This window comes from Lampetra fluviatilis, unplaced genomic scaffold, assembly GCF_964198595.1.
Source record: "Lampetra fluviatilis unplaced genomic scaffold, kcLamFluv1.1 SCAFFOLD_487, whole genome shotgun sequence".
NCBI classification, from domain to species: Eukaryota; Metazoa; Chordata; class Hyperoartia; order Petromyzontiformes; family Petromyzontidae; genus Lampetra; species Lampetra fluviatilis.
In genome coordinates, this window is record NW_027621769.1 from 6,014 (window position 1) to 23,670 (window position 17,657).

A 17,657-nucleotide genomic window follows, 5' to 3' on the forward strand; every position below is an offset into this window, starting at 1 on the left:
GATGTCCTCAGGCTCCCACATTATTTAACATCTATTTCGACTGCGTAGTTCATAGGTGCTTGCTAACAGCACTTGCCCCTACAGTCTGTTAAGGCTATACGGGGATCTTTGTCTTTGTAAGTGTGTAGGTGTGTGTGAGTGTATAGAGGTGTATAGAGGTGTGTGTAGGTGTGTGTAAGTGTATGGAGGTGTTCGGGTGAGTAACCCTGGCAGCGCAACACTGCTGGCGTCTCGTGCTGCCGCCTGTACCGCGCCTTGTCCACCAGAGGGCATCGCCTACCCACGGGTTGTGTGGCGTCAGGGTGAGAAGTGGAGGGTGGGGGGAGGGTGGGGGATGGGGGGAGGGTGGGGGGTGGGGGGGAGGGTGGGGGGTGGGGGGAGGGGTCCGGGGATGGGGGGGGGCTGCTGCTTCAGCGCTCAGCAAGGGGTCGTGCTTGGTGCACCACTGCCAATTCTTTATTGCATCGATCTATCTCATTCTTTGTCTCTGCTTCTATTTCCTTGCGCCCGAGTATGCACCGCTACTTGTGGTACCCTCTCTGTACTCATTGGAGAGCCACGTACAAACCACAAAATCTTCTTGTTTCTTGTGTGAAGCCCTCTCCAATATTTTATTTTATTTCTGCAAAAGGGCTGCTGCCATGACTGTGGGATGGTTGTCACGATTGACTTCAAATGTCGCGGTTCGATCTCCCAGCCTGGCCTTGAAAACATTGACCAGGGTTCTTACAATTCCCTGTTTTGTCCACCCACAGTCCATCGGTGGGTCGCGTGCAGTGGGCTAAATGGCGAGTACTCCCACCTCTTTCAAGACGAATGGTCAGTGTGGAAAAGTTGGCCAAAACATACCCACCGGATCGGCACTCTAGACCTCCCTCTAGTGGGGGTTCTTTCACCAGCAGTTGCATGAGCAAGTAATTGCAGGGCTGCACCATTAACCTCACGTGTACAACAATCATCTGGTTTACGTGCATTTCAGAACTCCTTGATCCAGACCCCAGCATCCCAGTGCTGCAGGCTCAGTGCTCTGCATCGGTGTTACCATTGCGCCGTTGCTCCTCTGCAACCCCGTGCCACCCGTTGCCGCGTGTGACGTCGCTGCGCCCTGTGCACCGCACGTGTCCCCAGCCCCTGCCGCTGCTCCGCCGGGACACCGGCTTGATGCTGACGATGTCTCAGGAGCAGGCCGCCTGCCTCCTGGCCAACGCCTTCTTCTGCACGTTCCCCCGGAGCAACGCCACCGGGACCCGGAGCGAGGACTCTGCCTGCCCCGACATCAACGTCAACAGGTGCAGCATCAGCAGCCCATCACTGTGCATTACACACCGTACACCGTGTGTCATGCAGTACACACACGCAGATGCAATGCTCTCTCTATGTAGAGTATTTCTTGCTGTATATGTAGCGTCGGAAATGCAAAGCACACACCACACTGTATGCTTACCTGTAGTTGCGGGCACGAGTCGACAGGGGGTGCCACCCTGAGTTAGAGAGAGAACCGGGACCGTTGTGAGGCCGAGTTGCCCCCCGACCCCAGGTGAGGGGTTGGGGGGTTATTCCAGAGCCACCTGGAAGGTTCCAGAAAGGGGGCGGTACCGGGGGTGGAGAGTCCCCGAGGTGGGTATAAAAGACGGACCCCAGGATGGCCCGAGGCAGTGCTCTGAAGACGAAGACTGAAGACCGGCTAGGCTAGAACCCTGGGACCCTGGGACCCTGGGACCCTGGGACCCTGGGACCCTGGGACCCTGGGACCCTGGGACCCTGGGACCCGACGTCCTTTTATGGGCCGGGGCCGAGCACGGACCAGTGGTCGAAACCCGCACCTTGGCTGGGTCGGGTCAGCATAGCCTCCCCTAGGCCACCCTTAGTCGGAGGACTCAGAGCCCGTAGCCCCAGTGATAGGGCACGTTAGCCCGGAGGCCATACCTCCCCAAGTAGTGGGAGTAAAAGGGGCTTCTGTTATAAGATTTAAATAAACCGTGTTGCCTCTAAGCAACGTCTCCAGTCTCTGTGGAAACCCACTACATATACACAAGAAATGCTGTTCTACACATAACGGCCATGCCACGTTTCAGTTCAAAGTAACGCTGCAGTACGTGCACAGGCTATGCTCCTTTACACATACTCTGTATTATACAGCACACACTTTCATGGTGCTGTGTTCACGGTATATGATGCGTTACACATAGGCCATGCTGTATTATAAACTCCGTTCAAAGTATCAGTTTATACGTAGCCAATGCCACTGTACAAAGACAAAGATCCCCCTCATAGCCTTAACAGATTTTTGAGGCAAGTGGTGTTAGTGAGGACCTACAGAGGACGGGCACAGTACACAGGGGAGTGGGTAGCCAACACCACGCATTTGTCTCCCTCGTGGTGATGTGTACACACTGTATCAGGTACTCATTTGAGGTTGAGTCGATCAAGGGGAGGCCCAGGACCGGTTCAGATATTTCCCACTGTTATACCGGTAGGAACAACAGGTTCCACACTGCCCACCAGGGATTATTTGTCTGTCGTGCATATGGGGAGGGGAGGGTGGGGGTGGGAGGGGTGGGGCTGGGTGGAGATGGGAGGGTGGGGAGGGGCTGAGGGAGGGGAGGGTGGGGAGGGGCTGGGGGAGGAGGGGAGGGGCTGGGTGGGGAGGGTGGGGCTGGGTGGGGGGTGGGAGGGGTGGGGCTGGGTGGGGAGGGGCTGGTCACCCCGTGGTGCCCTTATAAAACTCAACGTTTAACCTACACACTACACTATACACGACACGATACACTACACGATACACTACACGATACACTACACTTATACAAGTGTAGTGAGTTCTCAGGGAGACAGACGACGTAGTTGAGGCACACTCTTTTATTTAACCAAAAGGCGGTAACATTACTTGAAGGGGTAACGGCCCCTTCACCCGTACTCAATGGGAAACACCCCTAGCACTATCCCCTGACTTCTCCTATTCCCAGTCCTCCGCTATGAGTGCTAGGGGAGGCTATCTGATCCGGCCCTGGTCAAGCACGGATCCCGGCACCCAGCTAACCAGGCCGTGCTCTTACAAGAGCAGCGGTCCTGGAGCTCTTGGGGCCGCGCCACTGGCTTGCCCTGCTCGGCCCTGACAAGGACAGCGAGCCAGGGGTGTTCCAGGGCCTATTCTGCCGGTCTTCAGTCTTCCCTGGTAAGCTTCTCACACACTGGACCCGAGCTCTCTGGCTCCCCGCCTTTTATAAGAATCCTCTCCGAGGGGTGGGGCTATGGGGGATCACAACGCCCCCATGCCCCCCCAGGGTTAACCGATGCGGACGTGGATGTAGACACCCGTGTGTGGGTCCAAACACCCTTGTGTTTGTCCGCCTTTCTTCCCGTAACAACCCCTAAATTTGTATTTAGTGTTGAAAAACTGGCAGGATTTTACGTACTTTGTGCTTATATGCTCAGTTATTTTGTGACTTGCTTACATTTTTACACTTTGCACTCATTTTCTTTTGTTTGTTGTTGTAACTTGCTGACCCTGTGCCTCGACTGCATATCTGTGAAAGAAGAGCTTCATAGCTTATTGGATTCTTCTTCATCCAGTCTAAATAATTTATTCTGATTTTGGAAACCAATGCAGGATAAAACGGGGGGGGGGGGGGTAGAACATACTCCACATTCCACACGGAGAAAGTGGCCCAAGTTTGGGCATCAAACCCAGGTCCCTCTGTGAGTTCCAGCCCTGCCGCCTGCAAACGAACACATGTACAGTTCAAACCCCACGTGTACATTCGGTTATATACGGATGTATTTTTATAATTGGTTTCTGGGTGAGGACAAATAATGAAGCAGCCATATCTTTGCCATGTAGCCTTTCATCCAGTGTGATATCGCAAGACTAATGCACATTTTGTAACCAGACCCACGATGGGCAAAGGTATGCTTTGTTACTGCAGCATCGTTATTAACCTGGTTAATCTATCTCCGCACGATGGTGGGGGGGGGGGGAGTGCGATCTCTGCTGTAGCAGGAAGTTGGAACGGTGTTGTGCGCATCTCTTAACAGAGCGGAGCCGGCGCTGCCCCCATCCTCCGCGCTCGCCCAGGCCTCTAAATGGCTGACGGTTGTTGTGGAGGAAGAGGAGACTCCGGTGGAGGAGCTGGTGGTGCAGGAGGAGGAGACCCTGGTGGAGGAGCTGGTGGTGCAGGAGGAGGAGACCCTGGTGGAGGAGCTGGTGGTGCAGGAGGAGGAGACCCTGGTGGAGGAGCTGGTGGTGCAGGAGGAGGAGACCCTGGTGGAGGAGCTGTTGGTGCAGGAGGAGGAGACCCTGGTGGAGGAGCTGTTGGTGCAGGAGGAGGAGACCCTGGTGGAGGAGCTGGTGGTGCAGGAGGAGGAGACCCTGGTGGAGGAGCTGGTGGTGCAGGAGGAGGAGACCCTGGTTGAGGAGCTGGTGGTGCAGGAAGAGGAGACCCTGGTGGAGGAGCTGTTGGTGCAGGAGGAGGAGACCCTGGTGGAGGAGCTGTTGGTGCAGGAAGAGGAGACCCTGGTAGAGGAGCTGGTGGTGCAGAAGGAGGAGACCCTGATGGAAGAGCTGTTGGTGCAGGAGGAGGAGACCCTGGTGGAGGAGCTGTTGGTGCAGGAGGAGGAGACCCTGGTGGAGGAGCTGGTGGTGCAGGAGGAGGAGACCCTGGTGGAGGAGCTGTTGGTGCAGGAGGAGGAGACCCTGGTGGAGGAACTGTTGGTGCAGGAGGAGGAGACCCTGGTGGAGGAGCTGGTGGTGCAGGAGGAGGATACCCTGGTGGAGGAGCTGGTGGTGCAGGAGGAGGAGACCCTGGTGGAGGAGCTGGTGGTGCAGGAGGAGGAGACCCTGGTGGAGGAGCTGTTGGTGCAGGAGGAGGAGACCCTGGTGGAGGAGCTGTTGGTGCAGGAGGAGGAGACCCTGGTGGAGGAGCTGTTGGTGCAAGAGGAGGATACCCTGGTGGAGGAGCTGTTGGTGCAGGAGGAGGACACTCTGGTGGAGGAGCTGTTGGTGCAGGAGGAGGAGACCCTGGTGGAGGAGCTGTTGGTGCAGGAGGAGGAGACCCTGGTAGAGGAGCTGGTGGTGCAGGAGGAGGAGACCCTGGTGGAGGAGCTGTTGGTGCAGGAGGAGGAGACCCTGGTGGAGGAGCTGGTGGTGCAGGAGGAGGAGACCCTGGTGGAGGAGCTGTTGGTGCAGGAGGAGGAGACCCTGGTGGAGGAGCTGTTGGTGCAGGAGGAGGAGACCCTGGTGGAGGAGCTGGTGGTGCTGGAGGTGAAGACCCTGGTGGAGGAGCTGGTGGTGCAGGAAGAAGAGATGAGGGGGGAGACAGAGGAGGTATGGACGAAGGAGCAGGAGATGGTGGTGCAGGTGGAGGAGACATTGGTGGAGAAGATGGTGGAGAAGGAGATGACAAGGAAAGAGGATCAGGTGATGGTGATGCAGGAGGAGAAGAGGAAGCGAGGGAGTCTGGCCCGCATAGGGGGAACCATCCGTTCACTCCTCCGACGCGTGCTGCTGTGTGGTGGCCGGTCCACCACACAGTAGAGGTGGTGGTGGTGGTCACGGATCGTTGTGAACCATGACCACTATCACCATACCCACCACACACACCCTGCACCCATTCACCCCCCTGTGATACCCACCACCCAACGCACACCACATACACCCTGCACCCACCCACCCCATGATCCCACCCCCACCACATTCCACACAAAGGGTTAGGGGTTTAGAGGGTTAGGGATTTATAAAGTTAAGGGTTTAGAGGTTTTGGGTTATTTCAGGGATAAGGGGTTTAGAGGTTTAGGGATTTCGAGGGTTATAGGGTTTAGGGGTTGAGGGGATTCGAGAGTTAGGGGTTTAGAGGGTTGGGGTTTAGAGGGTTAGGTGTTTAGAGGATTAAGCTATTTGGGGTATAGGGTTTAGAGGGTTAGGGTTTTCAGGGTAAAGGGGTTTAAGGGTAAAGGAGTTTAGAGGGTAAAGGGGTTTAGAGGGTTAGGAGTTTATAGGGTTTTGGGTTTACAGTGAGGGAAAAAAGTATTTGATCCCCTGCTGATTTTGTACGTTTGCCCACTGACAAAGAAATGATCAGTCTATAATTATAATGGTAGGTTTATTTGAACAGTGAAAGACAGAATAACAACAAAATCCAGAAAAACGCACGTCAAAAATGTTATAACTTGATTTGCATTTTAATGAGGGAAATAAGTATTTGACCCCCTCTCAATCAGAAAAATTTCTGGCTCCCAGGTGTCTTTTATACAGGTAACGAGCTGAGATTAGGAGCACACTCTTAAAGGGAGTGCTCCTAATCTCGGCTTGTTACCTGTGTAGTAATTACTCAGGAGGCTTGACGACGGGATCGGAGGCACACTTATTTATTAACACAACTTGTATACAGTTAGCGAGTATACACAGGACCTAAGGGGTAACGTCCCCTTACTCGGCTAACAGGGAGACACAACATCTAAGCCCCGCTAACCTAAGCCCAAGTCCTCCACTAGGGAGCTAGGGGAGGCTACCTGTCCCAGCCCTGGTCAAGCTGGGATCCGACCCCCTGAGTTCCCAGACCTGCTCGTCAGTCTGGGCTCTCGGGGCCACGCCACCGGCTTGCCCTGGTCGGCCCTTATAAGGACAGCGAGCCAGGGGAGCTCCGGGGCCTATTCTAGCTGGTCTTCCGTCTTCGCTGGTTAAAGCTGATACCTCTACCTCGAGCCCTCCGGCTCACCCCCTCTTATAGTCCGCGGCCCCCCCGGGAGGGGCCCGTGGGGGATGCAGGTGCGGACGTCGGTGTGGCCACCTCCTATGTGTACGGCCCTAACCACGCCCCTTGTGTTTGTTTGCCATCCGCTCCCATACACAATTACACCTCTACATCACCCCCCCCTGTACAGCTCGCAGCCGTCCCCGGCTGCAACAAAACCAGAATAAAGGTGCATGCCTCCCCAAAACCGTGTGTGCCTCGCGTAAATTTAACAAGAACGATAACAGTCATAACAACAACAACAACAGGAACAGGTAGAAGAAGAAAGAGAAAAAAATAACCCGGCGCACCCTCCCGAATAAATACCCCATTCCGCAAACCCAACATATATACACGCGCTCCGGATGTCCCTCCCCCACTGTCCGCAAGGGCCCCCCAACGGCCGACCTCACAATAGTCTGCGCGTTTTGGCGCGCGTTCTCGCGGCGGGCCCGTCACAAGGGCTCGACCCGGCACGCTCAGTGGTGGTTGGTGACGGTCCGGGTGCAAGAGAGTCTGGCGTCGCTGCCGAGTGACCCCCGACCCCTCCGGGAGGGGTTGGCGGGCGTGGACCCGTCACTCCTGTTGCACCTGGAGATGGAACAGTTGACGTCATGTTAGGCGAGAGCAGCGACGTCGGGGAGTCGGCGGACCCCTCACACGTTTGGCCATGCGTGTGTGTGTGTGAACCACGGGCCGGCGCAATGAACGGTTTCAACCTTGAGGGGTGCACGTACCACCGACGCCTCCCCCATTTGACGCGAACACATTGCGGCCGTAAGACCTGTACGACCTCCACTGGCCCCCGCCACGGCCGTACCAACTTTGACGAGGTTGCCAGTGGCACCTGGGGACAGTGCAACCATGCCCTGTCCCCTGGTTTCCATTTGAACACATGTACCCGCCCCAGCCGAAGCCTCTCGTTCGCCTTCTGGCGGAGTTCAGAATTTTGCACGGCCGCTTCCCGCGCCTCAGACAATTTGCTGATGTTAAATTTAACGTGTTCGGACAAGGTAGACTTCGCCTGAGGCGCCGAGAGCTTCAGCTGGGTCGTCACAGGGGGGTTAGCCTCGCGGCCATACATTAAAAAGAAAGGGGAAAATCCGGTGGCCGCATGGGGAGCCATCCTGTAGGCCTGCAACACACCGGCTATGCGAAGGTCCCAATCTGTCTGGGATTCGGACACCTGTTGGGACAGCATAGACGTGATGGTCCGATGTAGCCGTTCCACCATCCCGTCAGTTTGAGGGTGATACGGGGAGGTCCGAATTTTTTCCGTACCCAAGAGGTCGCACACCTCGCGGAGGAGTTTTCCCGAAAAATTCTTACCCTGGTCAGTAAGCAGCCGTTCCGGAGCACCTTTGTCGAGGACATAGCCCTGGACAAAGGCCTCCGCGATGGCTGCTGCCGACTGGTTGGCCAGGGGCCAGGCCATAGGCCATCTCGTGAAGTATTCGACCCCTGTCAATAAATACCTATTCCCCCTGGGTGTAGCGGGAAATGGGCCGAGTATGTCTAGCGCAACGAGCTCGTTAACCCGGGAAACCTTTATGGACTGCAGCGGAGGGTTGGACCCCCTAGCTGGTGGCTTTCGCTGCGCGCATTGCGTGCACGACCCCAGGAGATCCCCCACGTCCTTTGCCATGCCTGGCCAGAAGAAATCGAGCTGGAGCGTGGCAAAGGTCTTGTGAACCCCCAAGTGCAGAAGCCGCTCATGAACAGCCCATACCACCTTACCCCTCAATGCTGCAGGCACCACGAGCTGCTGGCGGCGGGTTTTTCCGTCCCAGTGCATTAAAAGACCCTGGAACAACCCCCACGAGTCAATGTTCGCCACCCCCTGCCCAACCCCCCCTGCGCGACGGCGCAGAGCGAGGAGGGAGGTGTCCTCCATTTGGAGGCGTCCCCATTCCGCGACCGACAACCCCAGCAACGAATCCCTCCCTTCTTGCTCGATAGGACCCGAAGCCAAAGGCGCATCGGCGGCGGCCACGAGGACCGAATCGGTGGTGACGTTCGGGGGCCTACAACGCCCCGAACCCAGGAGGCAAGCGCACTCCGAAGTGGGTGGCAACCGTGACAGGGCGTCAGCGTTCGTGTGGCGGACGCCCTTACGATATGTGGTGACAAAGTCGTAGTCCTGGAGAATCTCCAACCATCGAGACAACTGGCCCGATGGTTGTTGAACCCGCAGAGCGTACTGTAGGGCCGCATGATCTGTACGGACGGTGAAACGCCGACCGTACAGATATGGGCGGTACTGCTGAATGAAATAAACAATTGCCAATAATTCCCGACGGGTAACGCAGTACCGTTGTTCCGCTGGAGACAGTACCCGACTACCGTAAGCCACCACATGCTCTACGCCCCCAATGAGTTGGGACAGCACGCCCCCGATGCCCGTGTTACTTGCATCTGTATCGAGCAAGAAGGGTTGTGAGAAGTCGGGGTAATTCAACGGCGGAGCCCCCACCAGGGCATTCCGGAGGGCGTGAAAAGCAGCCTCCTCCTCCAGCCCCCAATGAAACCTGACTCCCTTGGACGTCAAGGCATGCAATGGTTTCGCGATCGTAGCGAAGTCAGCCACAAACCGTCGATAGTACGACGTGAACCCAATGAAACTCCTGACCTCTCCCACCGAGGTGGGAGTCGGCCAGGAGCTGACGCATTCTGTTTTGGCGGGATCAGTGGATATCCCCGAGCGCCCAACAATGTGACCCAAATACCGCACCGATTCGCGGAGCAAATGGCACTTCTGCGGTTTAAATTTTAAATTGGCAGCCCGCATTTTGAGAAAAACAGCACGCAGCCTCTGGAGGTGTTCCTCGAAGGATTTGCTAAAGACGATGACATCGTCCAAGTAAATTAAACACGAATCCCATTGCAAGCCTGCCAAGACCAGTTCCATTAACCGCTGAAAAGTTGCCGGCGCAGAATGTAAGCCCATCGGCAAGCGGTTAAATTGGAAGAGACCTTGCGGTGTCCGAAAAGCAGTTTTAGGTTTTGATTCGTCATCCAGAGGAAGCTGCCAGAATCCAGATAGTAAATCGAGGGTGGAAAAGAATCGCGCCCCCGCCAAGGCATCGAGCGACTCATCCATTCGAGGAAGCGGGTACGCATCTGCCACAGAAATTTTGTTCAATCGCCGAAAGTCGACACAAAACCGCAGTGAGCCGTCGTGTTTTTTCACCAAAACGATCGGTGCGCCCCACGGGCTGTTGGAAGGGGAAATGATATCGGCGGCTAGCATGTCATCAACAGCCGATTTGACATGATCCTTTTCGGGGGGACTGAGCCGAAAGGGATTCTGGCGGATTGGCGCGCTGTCACCCGTGTCAATATGGTGTCGCAGCAATTTAGTACAACCAATATCAAATTTGTGTTTACTAAAAACGTCGTCAAATTCTTTCAGGAGAACTCGCAGCTGCGCACGCTGCGTGTCGGACAGATCCACAGATCCCGCGCAAAGTGCATCCAGCCATCCGTCATCACAGTCCGAATGCGGTCGCGACGGAGGATCGGTGGTTACCTGACCCACGAGTGGTTCCTCATAGGGCGCCGGCGTTGCGTGTGCAAGCACGGTCCCTTGAGGAACCACGGCCGTTCGCGATCCTACATTAAGGACTGCAATGAAGGGGTCCCCATCCCCTTTCACCATGGTCTGAGCCGCTAGCAAATCGGGTCCATTGACCCCGGCCCGAGATGGTCCCAACAAGACCCCCCGATCCGCAACCCCTTTAGCAAACGGCCGACGCAACCTAAGAGGGACGAGCATCTGAGCCCCCGGGGGTACGCGCACAGTTTTTGTCACGAGCGCCTGCACGGTGGCAAACGCCCGACGCTCCGTGGTGGGGGAAGACAAAAATGTAACACGTCGGCCCGATGGGAGCTCGATGCACCCCTGGTCAATCAAGATACGGATGGGCATTTTGGCCAAGAAATCCGTCCCCAACAGGCACGGAACCGCGAGTGAGGAGGAAACCAAAACAGGCCCGGATAATTTAATGTCTCCAATGCAAATTTTGGCGCGGATTTGCCCAATAATGCCCAGCGAGCCCCCGTTAGCAGCATAGCATGGCACGTCAACAGGGAGCAAGGGACGACTTTGAACGGGAAGGATGTTATAAATCAAATCAGATATAATGGTCGCCGATGCCCCTGTGTCAATTAAAATCCGCACCTCTACCCCATCAATATGACCGACCACAACCGATGATCCCGCCGACGCAGCAACGACACGATGGGCGAGCTCCGACCACTGACCCGGTTGGAGCGCTCGCCGCATTTCAGAACAATCGCGCGCGATGGGCGGCGATTTTCGAACCCTGTTCAGTTGAGCGCGTGAGTGTGTGTCGGATGTGTGCATGGGCCAAACGTGTGAGGTGCCACGACTCGCCGTATTTCTCTGCTGGAGCTTGGGTGGAGACGGCGTGGCGTCCTGACGAGGTGTCGCTCCGCGCTGACGGGGAGCCCGGCATCCTGACGCAACGTGGCCTTGCAGGCCACAGTTGTAGCAACGTGTGAGCGCCCCAGATGGCCTGGGCTGCTCCTGGCGGCTCGGTCCATTCCGAGCCTGCGGTGCCGCCGATCTCCATTCCCCCCGCCGCTCCACCCCGCAGACCTCCTCTGATGGGAGGGCGGTGGCCGCCATGGCATGGCCGGCCACCCCCTTGGCAGCCTTGCGACGCAGGGACCGCAAGCCCCCGTGGATGTGGCGCGCGACCAGCAGGGACGACATCTCTCCGTCGTCTTGAGCCAAGACGGCGATGTCCAGCTCATCGGCGAGTAGCAGCAGCTTTTCAGCCACCATGGCGTCCACTCCCTCCTCGTCCATCCGCGGGAAAGCTGCCTTTGCCAGGGCCAGGAGAGCCGTTCGGAAGGCCAGGGGCGATTCGTTGGCGCCCCGATGCCGATCGTGGAACAGCTGCCTGCAGTCCGAAGGCGGCCCATAGACGGCTGACAGCAGCTGCAGCGCCAGGTGCAGCGTGGCGCGCTTTTCCTTAGGCGCCGAGGTGAGGGTAGCCAGGGCGTCGTCGTCCAGCATCGCCGGCAGCGCGCATAGTGCCTCGGCGTCCGTCCAGTTCGCCATCTCTTGATGAGCGATGAACCGCCTTTTGAAGCCACCCCAATCTCCAGCCGCTCCCACGAACTCCTTGAGAGGCGGCAGTCGCTGTTGTAAGGCGACGTCCGTGGCTGCGGATCTCGCTCCCTCGTTCCCAGCCGACGTTACAGTGTGGGCGGGCTGTGAGCATGGCATCGCCGGTCGCTCCGTTGTTGACGCGCTGGCCGGCGTTGATGATGTCACGGCTCGTGCTTGGCCCTCAGCAGTCACCTGACGCAGGCCGGCCCCGCCCTCTGCTCGCACTGTAGTGATGGCGGGAATTTTAACCGCGAGCCGCGTCGGGGTGGCGGGAAATGCCGGCGTGCGTCGGCTGCTGCCGTCTTCCCGCGCAGCCCCTCCAGCTCCCAGCCGCGTGATCTCCTCCAACACGGCGGCCGCGGCGTAGAGCAGCTCCGCCAGGCGGGAGTGAGCCAGCCGAAGTCCCTCGGCCGACGCATCCCCCCCCTCCTGTCGTAGCGGCGCGGGTGTACTCGGCCCCGGCTGCTCCGATCCGACCTCGGCCATCTCTGGTGGTGATTCGGCCGCGGTGTCCTCCCTCTCCGACTCCCTGGTACGTGTCGTCCCTCGTGTGTCCATCTTTGGACGTTTTACTTCTGACACCAGATGTAGTAATTACTCAGGAGGCTTGACGACGGGATCGGAGGCACACTTATTTATTAACACAACTTGTATACAGTTAGCGAGTATACACAGGACCTAAGGGGTAACGTCCCCTTACTCGGCTAACAGGGAGACACAACATCTAAGCCCCGCTAACCTAAGCCCAAGTCCTCCACTAGGGAGCTAGGGGAGGCTACCTGTCCCAGCCCTGGTCAAGCTGGGATCCGACCCCCTGAGTTCCCAGACCTGCTCGTCAGTCTGGGCTCTCGGGGCCACGCCACCGGCTTGCCCTGGTCGGCCCTTATAAGGACAGCGAGCCAGGGGAGCTCCGGGGCCTATTCTAGCTGGTCTTCCGTCTTCGCTGGTTAAAGCTGATACCTCTACCTCGAGCCCTCCGGCTCACCCCCTCTTATAGTCCGCGGCCCCCCCGGGAGGGGCCCGTGGGGGATGCAGGTGCGGACGTCGGTGTGGCCACCTCCTATGTGTACGGCCCTAACCACGCCCCTTGTGTTTGTTTGCCATCCGCTCCCATACACAATTACACCTCTACACCTGTATAAAAGACACCTGTTCACAGAAGAGTTTTAGAAGGTTATGGGTCTAGAGGTTTTGATATTTAGGGGATTAGGGGTTTATAAGGTGAGGGGTTTAGTGGGTTACGGTTTTACAGGTTGAGGGGTTTAGACGGTTTGGGGTTTATATGGTTAAGGGTTTAGGCAGTTAAGAGTGTTGGGGGTTTATGGGTTGCGGTTTTATAGGGTGAGGTGTTTAGACGGTTGGGGTCTTAAGGGGAAAGTCCTTCAGAGGATTTGGTGTTTAGAGGGTTAGAGTTTAGAACGTTTTGAGTTTAGAGGGTTTAGAGAGTTACGTGTTTAGAGGTTTATGGGTTTTAGAGGGTTAGGGGTTTAGAGAGTTACGTGTTTAGAAGTTTTTGTGTTTCGATTGTTGGATGTTGAATGGTTTAGATGGTTAGTAGTTGAGGTTATAAGGGTATGTGTTTAGGGGTTTAGAGGTATCGGGGTTTCAAGGGTTAGTGATTTACAGTGTTAGGGTTTAGTGGTTTGAGAGTTGAGGGTTTAACACTAAGACTTTCACAACTAATATTGTCCATAATAAAGTTTTTTTTTGGTTTAGTCTCCAACACTAAATGGCACTTTTTGTTGATGTGACAAATTTTACTAATTGGCTGTTTCAGGTGGTGGTTGGTTTAATGACACGTTTATATTTACATAATCTAACAAAAAAAACCTTTATGGGTTTAGAGGGTTCCGGGTGTAGTGGATTATGTGTTTAGAGGGTTAGCATTTTAGGGGCATAGGTGTTTTAAGGGTTAGGTGTCTAGAGGGTTCGTTCTTTAGAGGGTTGGGGTTTAAATGTGTTGGGATTAGGTTACAGATTTAGGGTTTTAGAACGTTAGGGGTTTGAGGGTTAGGGTTTTAGAGGTTGAGGATTTAGGAGGTTATGAGTTCAGAGGGTTAGGGGTCTAGAGGGTTAGTTCTTTAGAGGGTAGTGGTTTAGATTGGTTGGTATTTAGAATGTTAAGGATTTAGGGTTTTAGAAGGTTAGGGTTTCAAGGTTTAGAGGGTTAGGGATTCAGAGGGTTTAGAAGTTTTGGTTTTTAATGGCTTAGACGGTTAGGGTTAAAAGAATAAGGGGTTTAGAGAGTGAGGGTTTTGGTGGGTTAGGGTTTTAAGGGTAAAGGGCAGAGGTGTGGACTCGAGTCATGTGACTTGGACTCGAGTCAGACTCGAGTCATGAATTTGATGACTTGCGACTCGACTTGGACTTGCATAACAATGACTTTGTCCCACCTCTGAGATGTGGACTCGAGTCATGTGACTTGGACTCGAGTCAGACTCGAGTCATGAATTTGATGACTTGCGACTCGACTTGGACTTGCATAACAATGACTTTGTCCCACCTCTGGTAAAGGGGTTGAGGGTTAGGGGTATAGGAATTTAGAGGGTTAGGGGTTGAGATGGTTAGTGTTTTGGTGGTTTAGAGTTTAAGCTTTTAGAGGGCGAGGGGTTTAAAGATTAGGGTTGTAAGGGTAAATGGGTTGAGAGGGTTAGCGGTTTAGATGGTTATGGATTTAGATAGTTAGGGGTTTAGAGGGTGTTAATTGTTCGAGGTTTAGTGGTTAAGGTCTCTGTGCGAGTCCAACATGTTTGTATGAGTCTATGGTAAGATAAAAACAGTTCAGTTTAATTTGTATATTTCGAAACAATTTGTTTCCCTTTCCTGTGATGTTTTTGTATTGTATTTTTGTTGTTATTTTCTGACCCACCCGATTGGACGTCTGTGAAAACATCGTTATAGCTCATCAGATTCATCCAGTATAAATAAATATTCAAATTAAAATTCTATTGACATCTGTGCGAATCTATGGATTTCTGTGAGTTTTTGGGCCTTTGAGTGTATGGATCTCTGTGTGAGGCTATGGGTCTCTGTGCATGTCTATCGGTCTCTGTGAGTATGGGGTCGCTGTGTGAGTCTGAGTGTCTGTAGTAATGTATGAGTCTCTGTTGGAGTCTATGGGTTTCTGGGTATGGTTGTTTGTGCGAGTCTTACATGCACAAATTTAACTTAAAAAGGCCATTGAGGGTTGCGGAATCCAAGTTGAATATTAAGTTCCCTGCAGTGCAAGCCAGCTCTCTAGTCGTGTCATCAAACAGCCCCTTTAACTCTTTATAATAATAAAATAAACTTACTCCAGGAGATCCACACTGAGTCACAGTCAGGTCCTGAATTGTTTTTTTACATTTTCGACGAATGAATGATGAGTTCTTACACAAGTGGAGGGGGGGGGAATTCGAGAGACTTGCACCGTTGTTTCAACTGCCATAGAAACAAACTGGTGACCTTAGGATCATCGCAAATCCAGTGTGCTAACCATTACACTGTGGCAAATCACCCACACGCTCACTCACCGAGCTACATGCTCACCTGTACACACATTCACTCAGGACCGTAGCTCACAACACTTCTCTTTCTGCTTCTTCTCTTTTACTGACCCCATGCATAAAACATCAAGGTGCCTTACAATGGGGGGGGGGGGGGGGGTAAGAAGTGGCTAAGTTAAAATTCGAGATGCTTTCTTAAAAGATAAATATTTTTAGGGGGGACCTGAAGGCCAAAACTGAACTAGACTCCCTGACCAACTTTGACAGAGAATTCCAAAGTCCAATGGCCACTGAAGCAAAATCCCGGTCGCCCATGGACCACTTTGAGCTTTCTTCTCGCGACACAGAGATCTAAATCAGCGATTCTGATGATGCAATTTACATGAAAGTGACGCTTCACAGTGGACGTTACAATTCCCGCTGATGGCATTACTACTATAATAGCCCAGAAATGTGTGTAATGCACGTGACGTCACTCCACATACCCCCTTCCCCGTCATTAATAATAAAATAATCATGAGCGGGTGGATTTTTACACTCACGCGGAAGGCCGAGTGGAAAGATAGTTTTTTTCGCAAAGTTGCTTCAAATATGACGTTTCTTTACAGAAAGTAAAAAATAAATATACGCAGCAGTGCTAAATCCGTACGTGACGTCACTGCAAAAGAGACACCCCCCCCCTCATTCATAATCATGAGCGGGTGGATTTTTACATTCCCGCAGGTTGATTGGAAATAATTTGTTTTACGCAAATTAACTTTAAATTTGACGTTTCTTTATTGAAATGTAATCAAATCAATATTTCTACGCAGCAACAAAGTGTATTTGGTGTCTTTATTTATTTCTTCAGCACTTGAAACAAAAGGTAAGTCTAATTTTTGCTTCTAAATTATTATAAAAGTAGGCTATAGCCCGTCCAAGGACGGGTGTATTGCAGTTAATCTGAAATATTCAATCGAAAATAAAGACCCGCTCATGATTATTAATGAGGGGGTGGGGCCAGGGTCCACATGAGTGACGTCATCATTCCATGATTATTGATGAAGGGGGGGAGCTCCATGTGGAGTGACGGAATCCGCTCATGATTATTGATCAGGGGGGGGAACTCCATGTGGAATGACATCATCCACTCTTGATTATTAATGAGGGGATAGGTGGCGTGGTCCACATCAGTGACGTCATCCGCTCATGATTATTAATTAGGGAGTTTGTGTCCCGCGCGTGACGTCACTCCACTTGCCGCACCCCCGTCATTAAGGTAGAGCAGAATTATTATTTGTTGCAAATTCGCTTTAAGTTTCACGTTTCTTTATTTAAAATGAATCTAATAAATAATTATACGCGGCAACAAATTGGATTTGGGGTCTATATTTATTCCTAAGATAAGTCTAATTTATGCTTCTACATTTTGGTTAAATAGACATTTCTCGGTGATTTTCCAGATACTGTATTGCAATCCAATTTATTTGCACCCCAGCAACCGAAAGCAGAAAATAATAAAGTATCAGAGCAGTGAATTAGAACAAATTGAAGGTCAGTTATATACAGTGCTACAGTGAAATGCAGTGAAGTGTTTTATGACATAATTTCGTGCAAGATTCACTGCCATTCAATTAACACAAGATACAATTATACTCTGCTAATTTTTTTCGTAAATATTACAGCTTCCGTCCTAGGATGGGCAAAGAAGCTAGTTTGATAAGAGTAGGCCAATGTGTGTTGCTGTCACGGTTCAAATTTTCCAAATTCACAAATGACCGACAAATTCCTCAATTGGCATTCCACAAAGCAACATCACAACATGTAGCTACTGCAGACTACTGTATGTGCTGTACTGCGCCTTCGTGATAGCCTTGCGCTGTAAGCCTTGCGATTTTACACCTCCCCCTTTTATATCGTTTAGAAAACACGTTGTCACTTCATTATCAACACCACCGCTACCCGACTAGCGTTGCCTCAACCCACACTCATGTCGCTGACAGCATCGTCTGCCCTTTCTCGTAACCGTTGCCTCTCAACCTTCACCTCCACCTAACCCTGTACACAAACTACTTTGCATTGCGCATAAAGAAATGTTCTGTACTGTGGAGTACAATATAGTAATTACGCATATTTTAGTGATTTTATTTTCATAATGTACTGCTAATAATGTTTTAACGTTTACTGCCGAAACTAGTATTGAGTGTAGTATTTTTAGTAATTGAATGTAATGTTGCGAATACGTCTAGGATGAAGATGCACGCATTAACACGGCTTCAGCATTGTTTAGTCCTCGTGGCAAAATTGCGTTGATTTACGTCGTTTCGG

The 17,657-nt window shown here is 53.0% G+C and overlaps 1 protein-coding gene across 5 annotated transcripts in view; it reads right to left on the reverse strand.

Annotated features, from left to right (window-relative positions):
* Nucleotides 1–364: 364 nt before the first annotated feature.
* Nucleotides 365–17,657, reverse strand: part of LOC144955677 (uncharacterized) — a 32,990-nt gene continuing 15,697 nt past the window's right edge. For 3 of the 5 annotated variants that reach the window (XR_013641768.1, XM_078885834.1, XM_078885835.1), the window contains 2 exons: nt 1,445–1,568; nt 365–1,265 (listed from right to left, as the gene is read on the reverse strand). Coding sequence is in view for 2 of the 5 variants with exons in the window: in XM_078885834.1 (XP_078741960.1) it covers nt 965–1,265; nt 1,445–1,568 (425 nt within the window). In the remaining 3 variants the exon portion in view is untranslated. Of the gene's footprint in view, nt 1,266–1,444; nt 1,569–14,396; nt 14,747–17,657 lie in introns of those variants that run through there. The other 2 variants (XR_013641770.1, XR_013641769.1) reach the window with 1 other exon arrangement.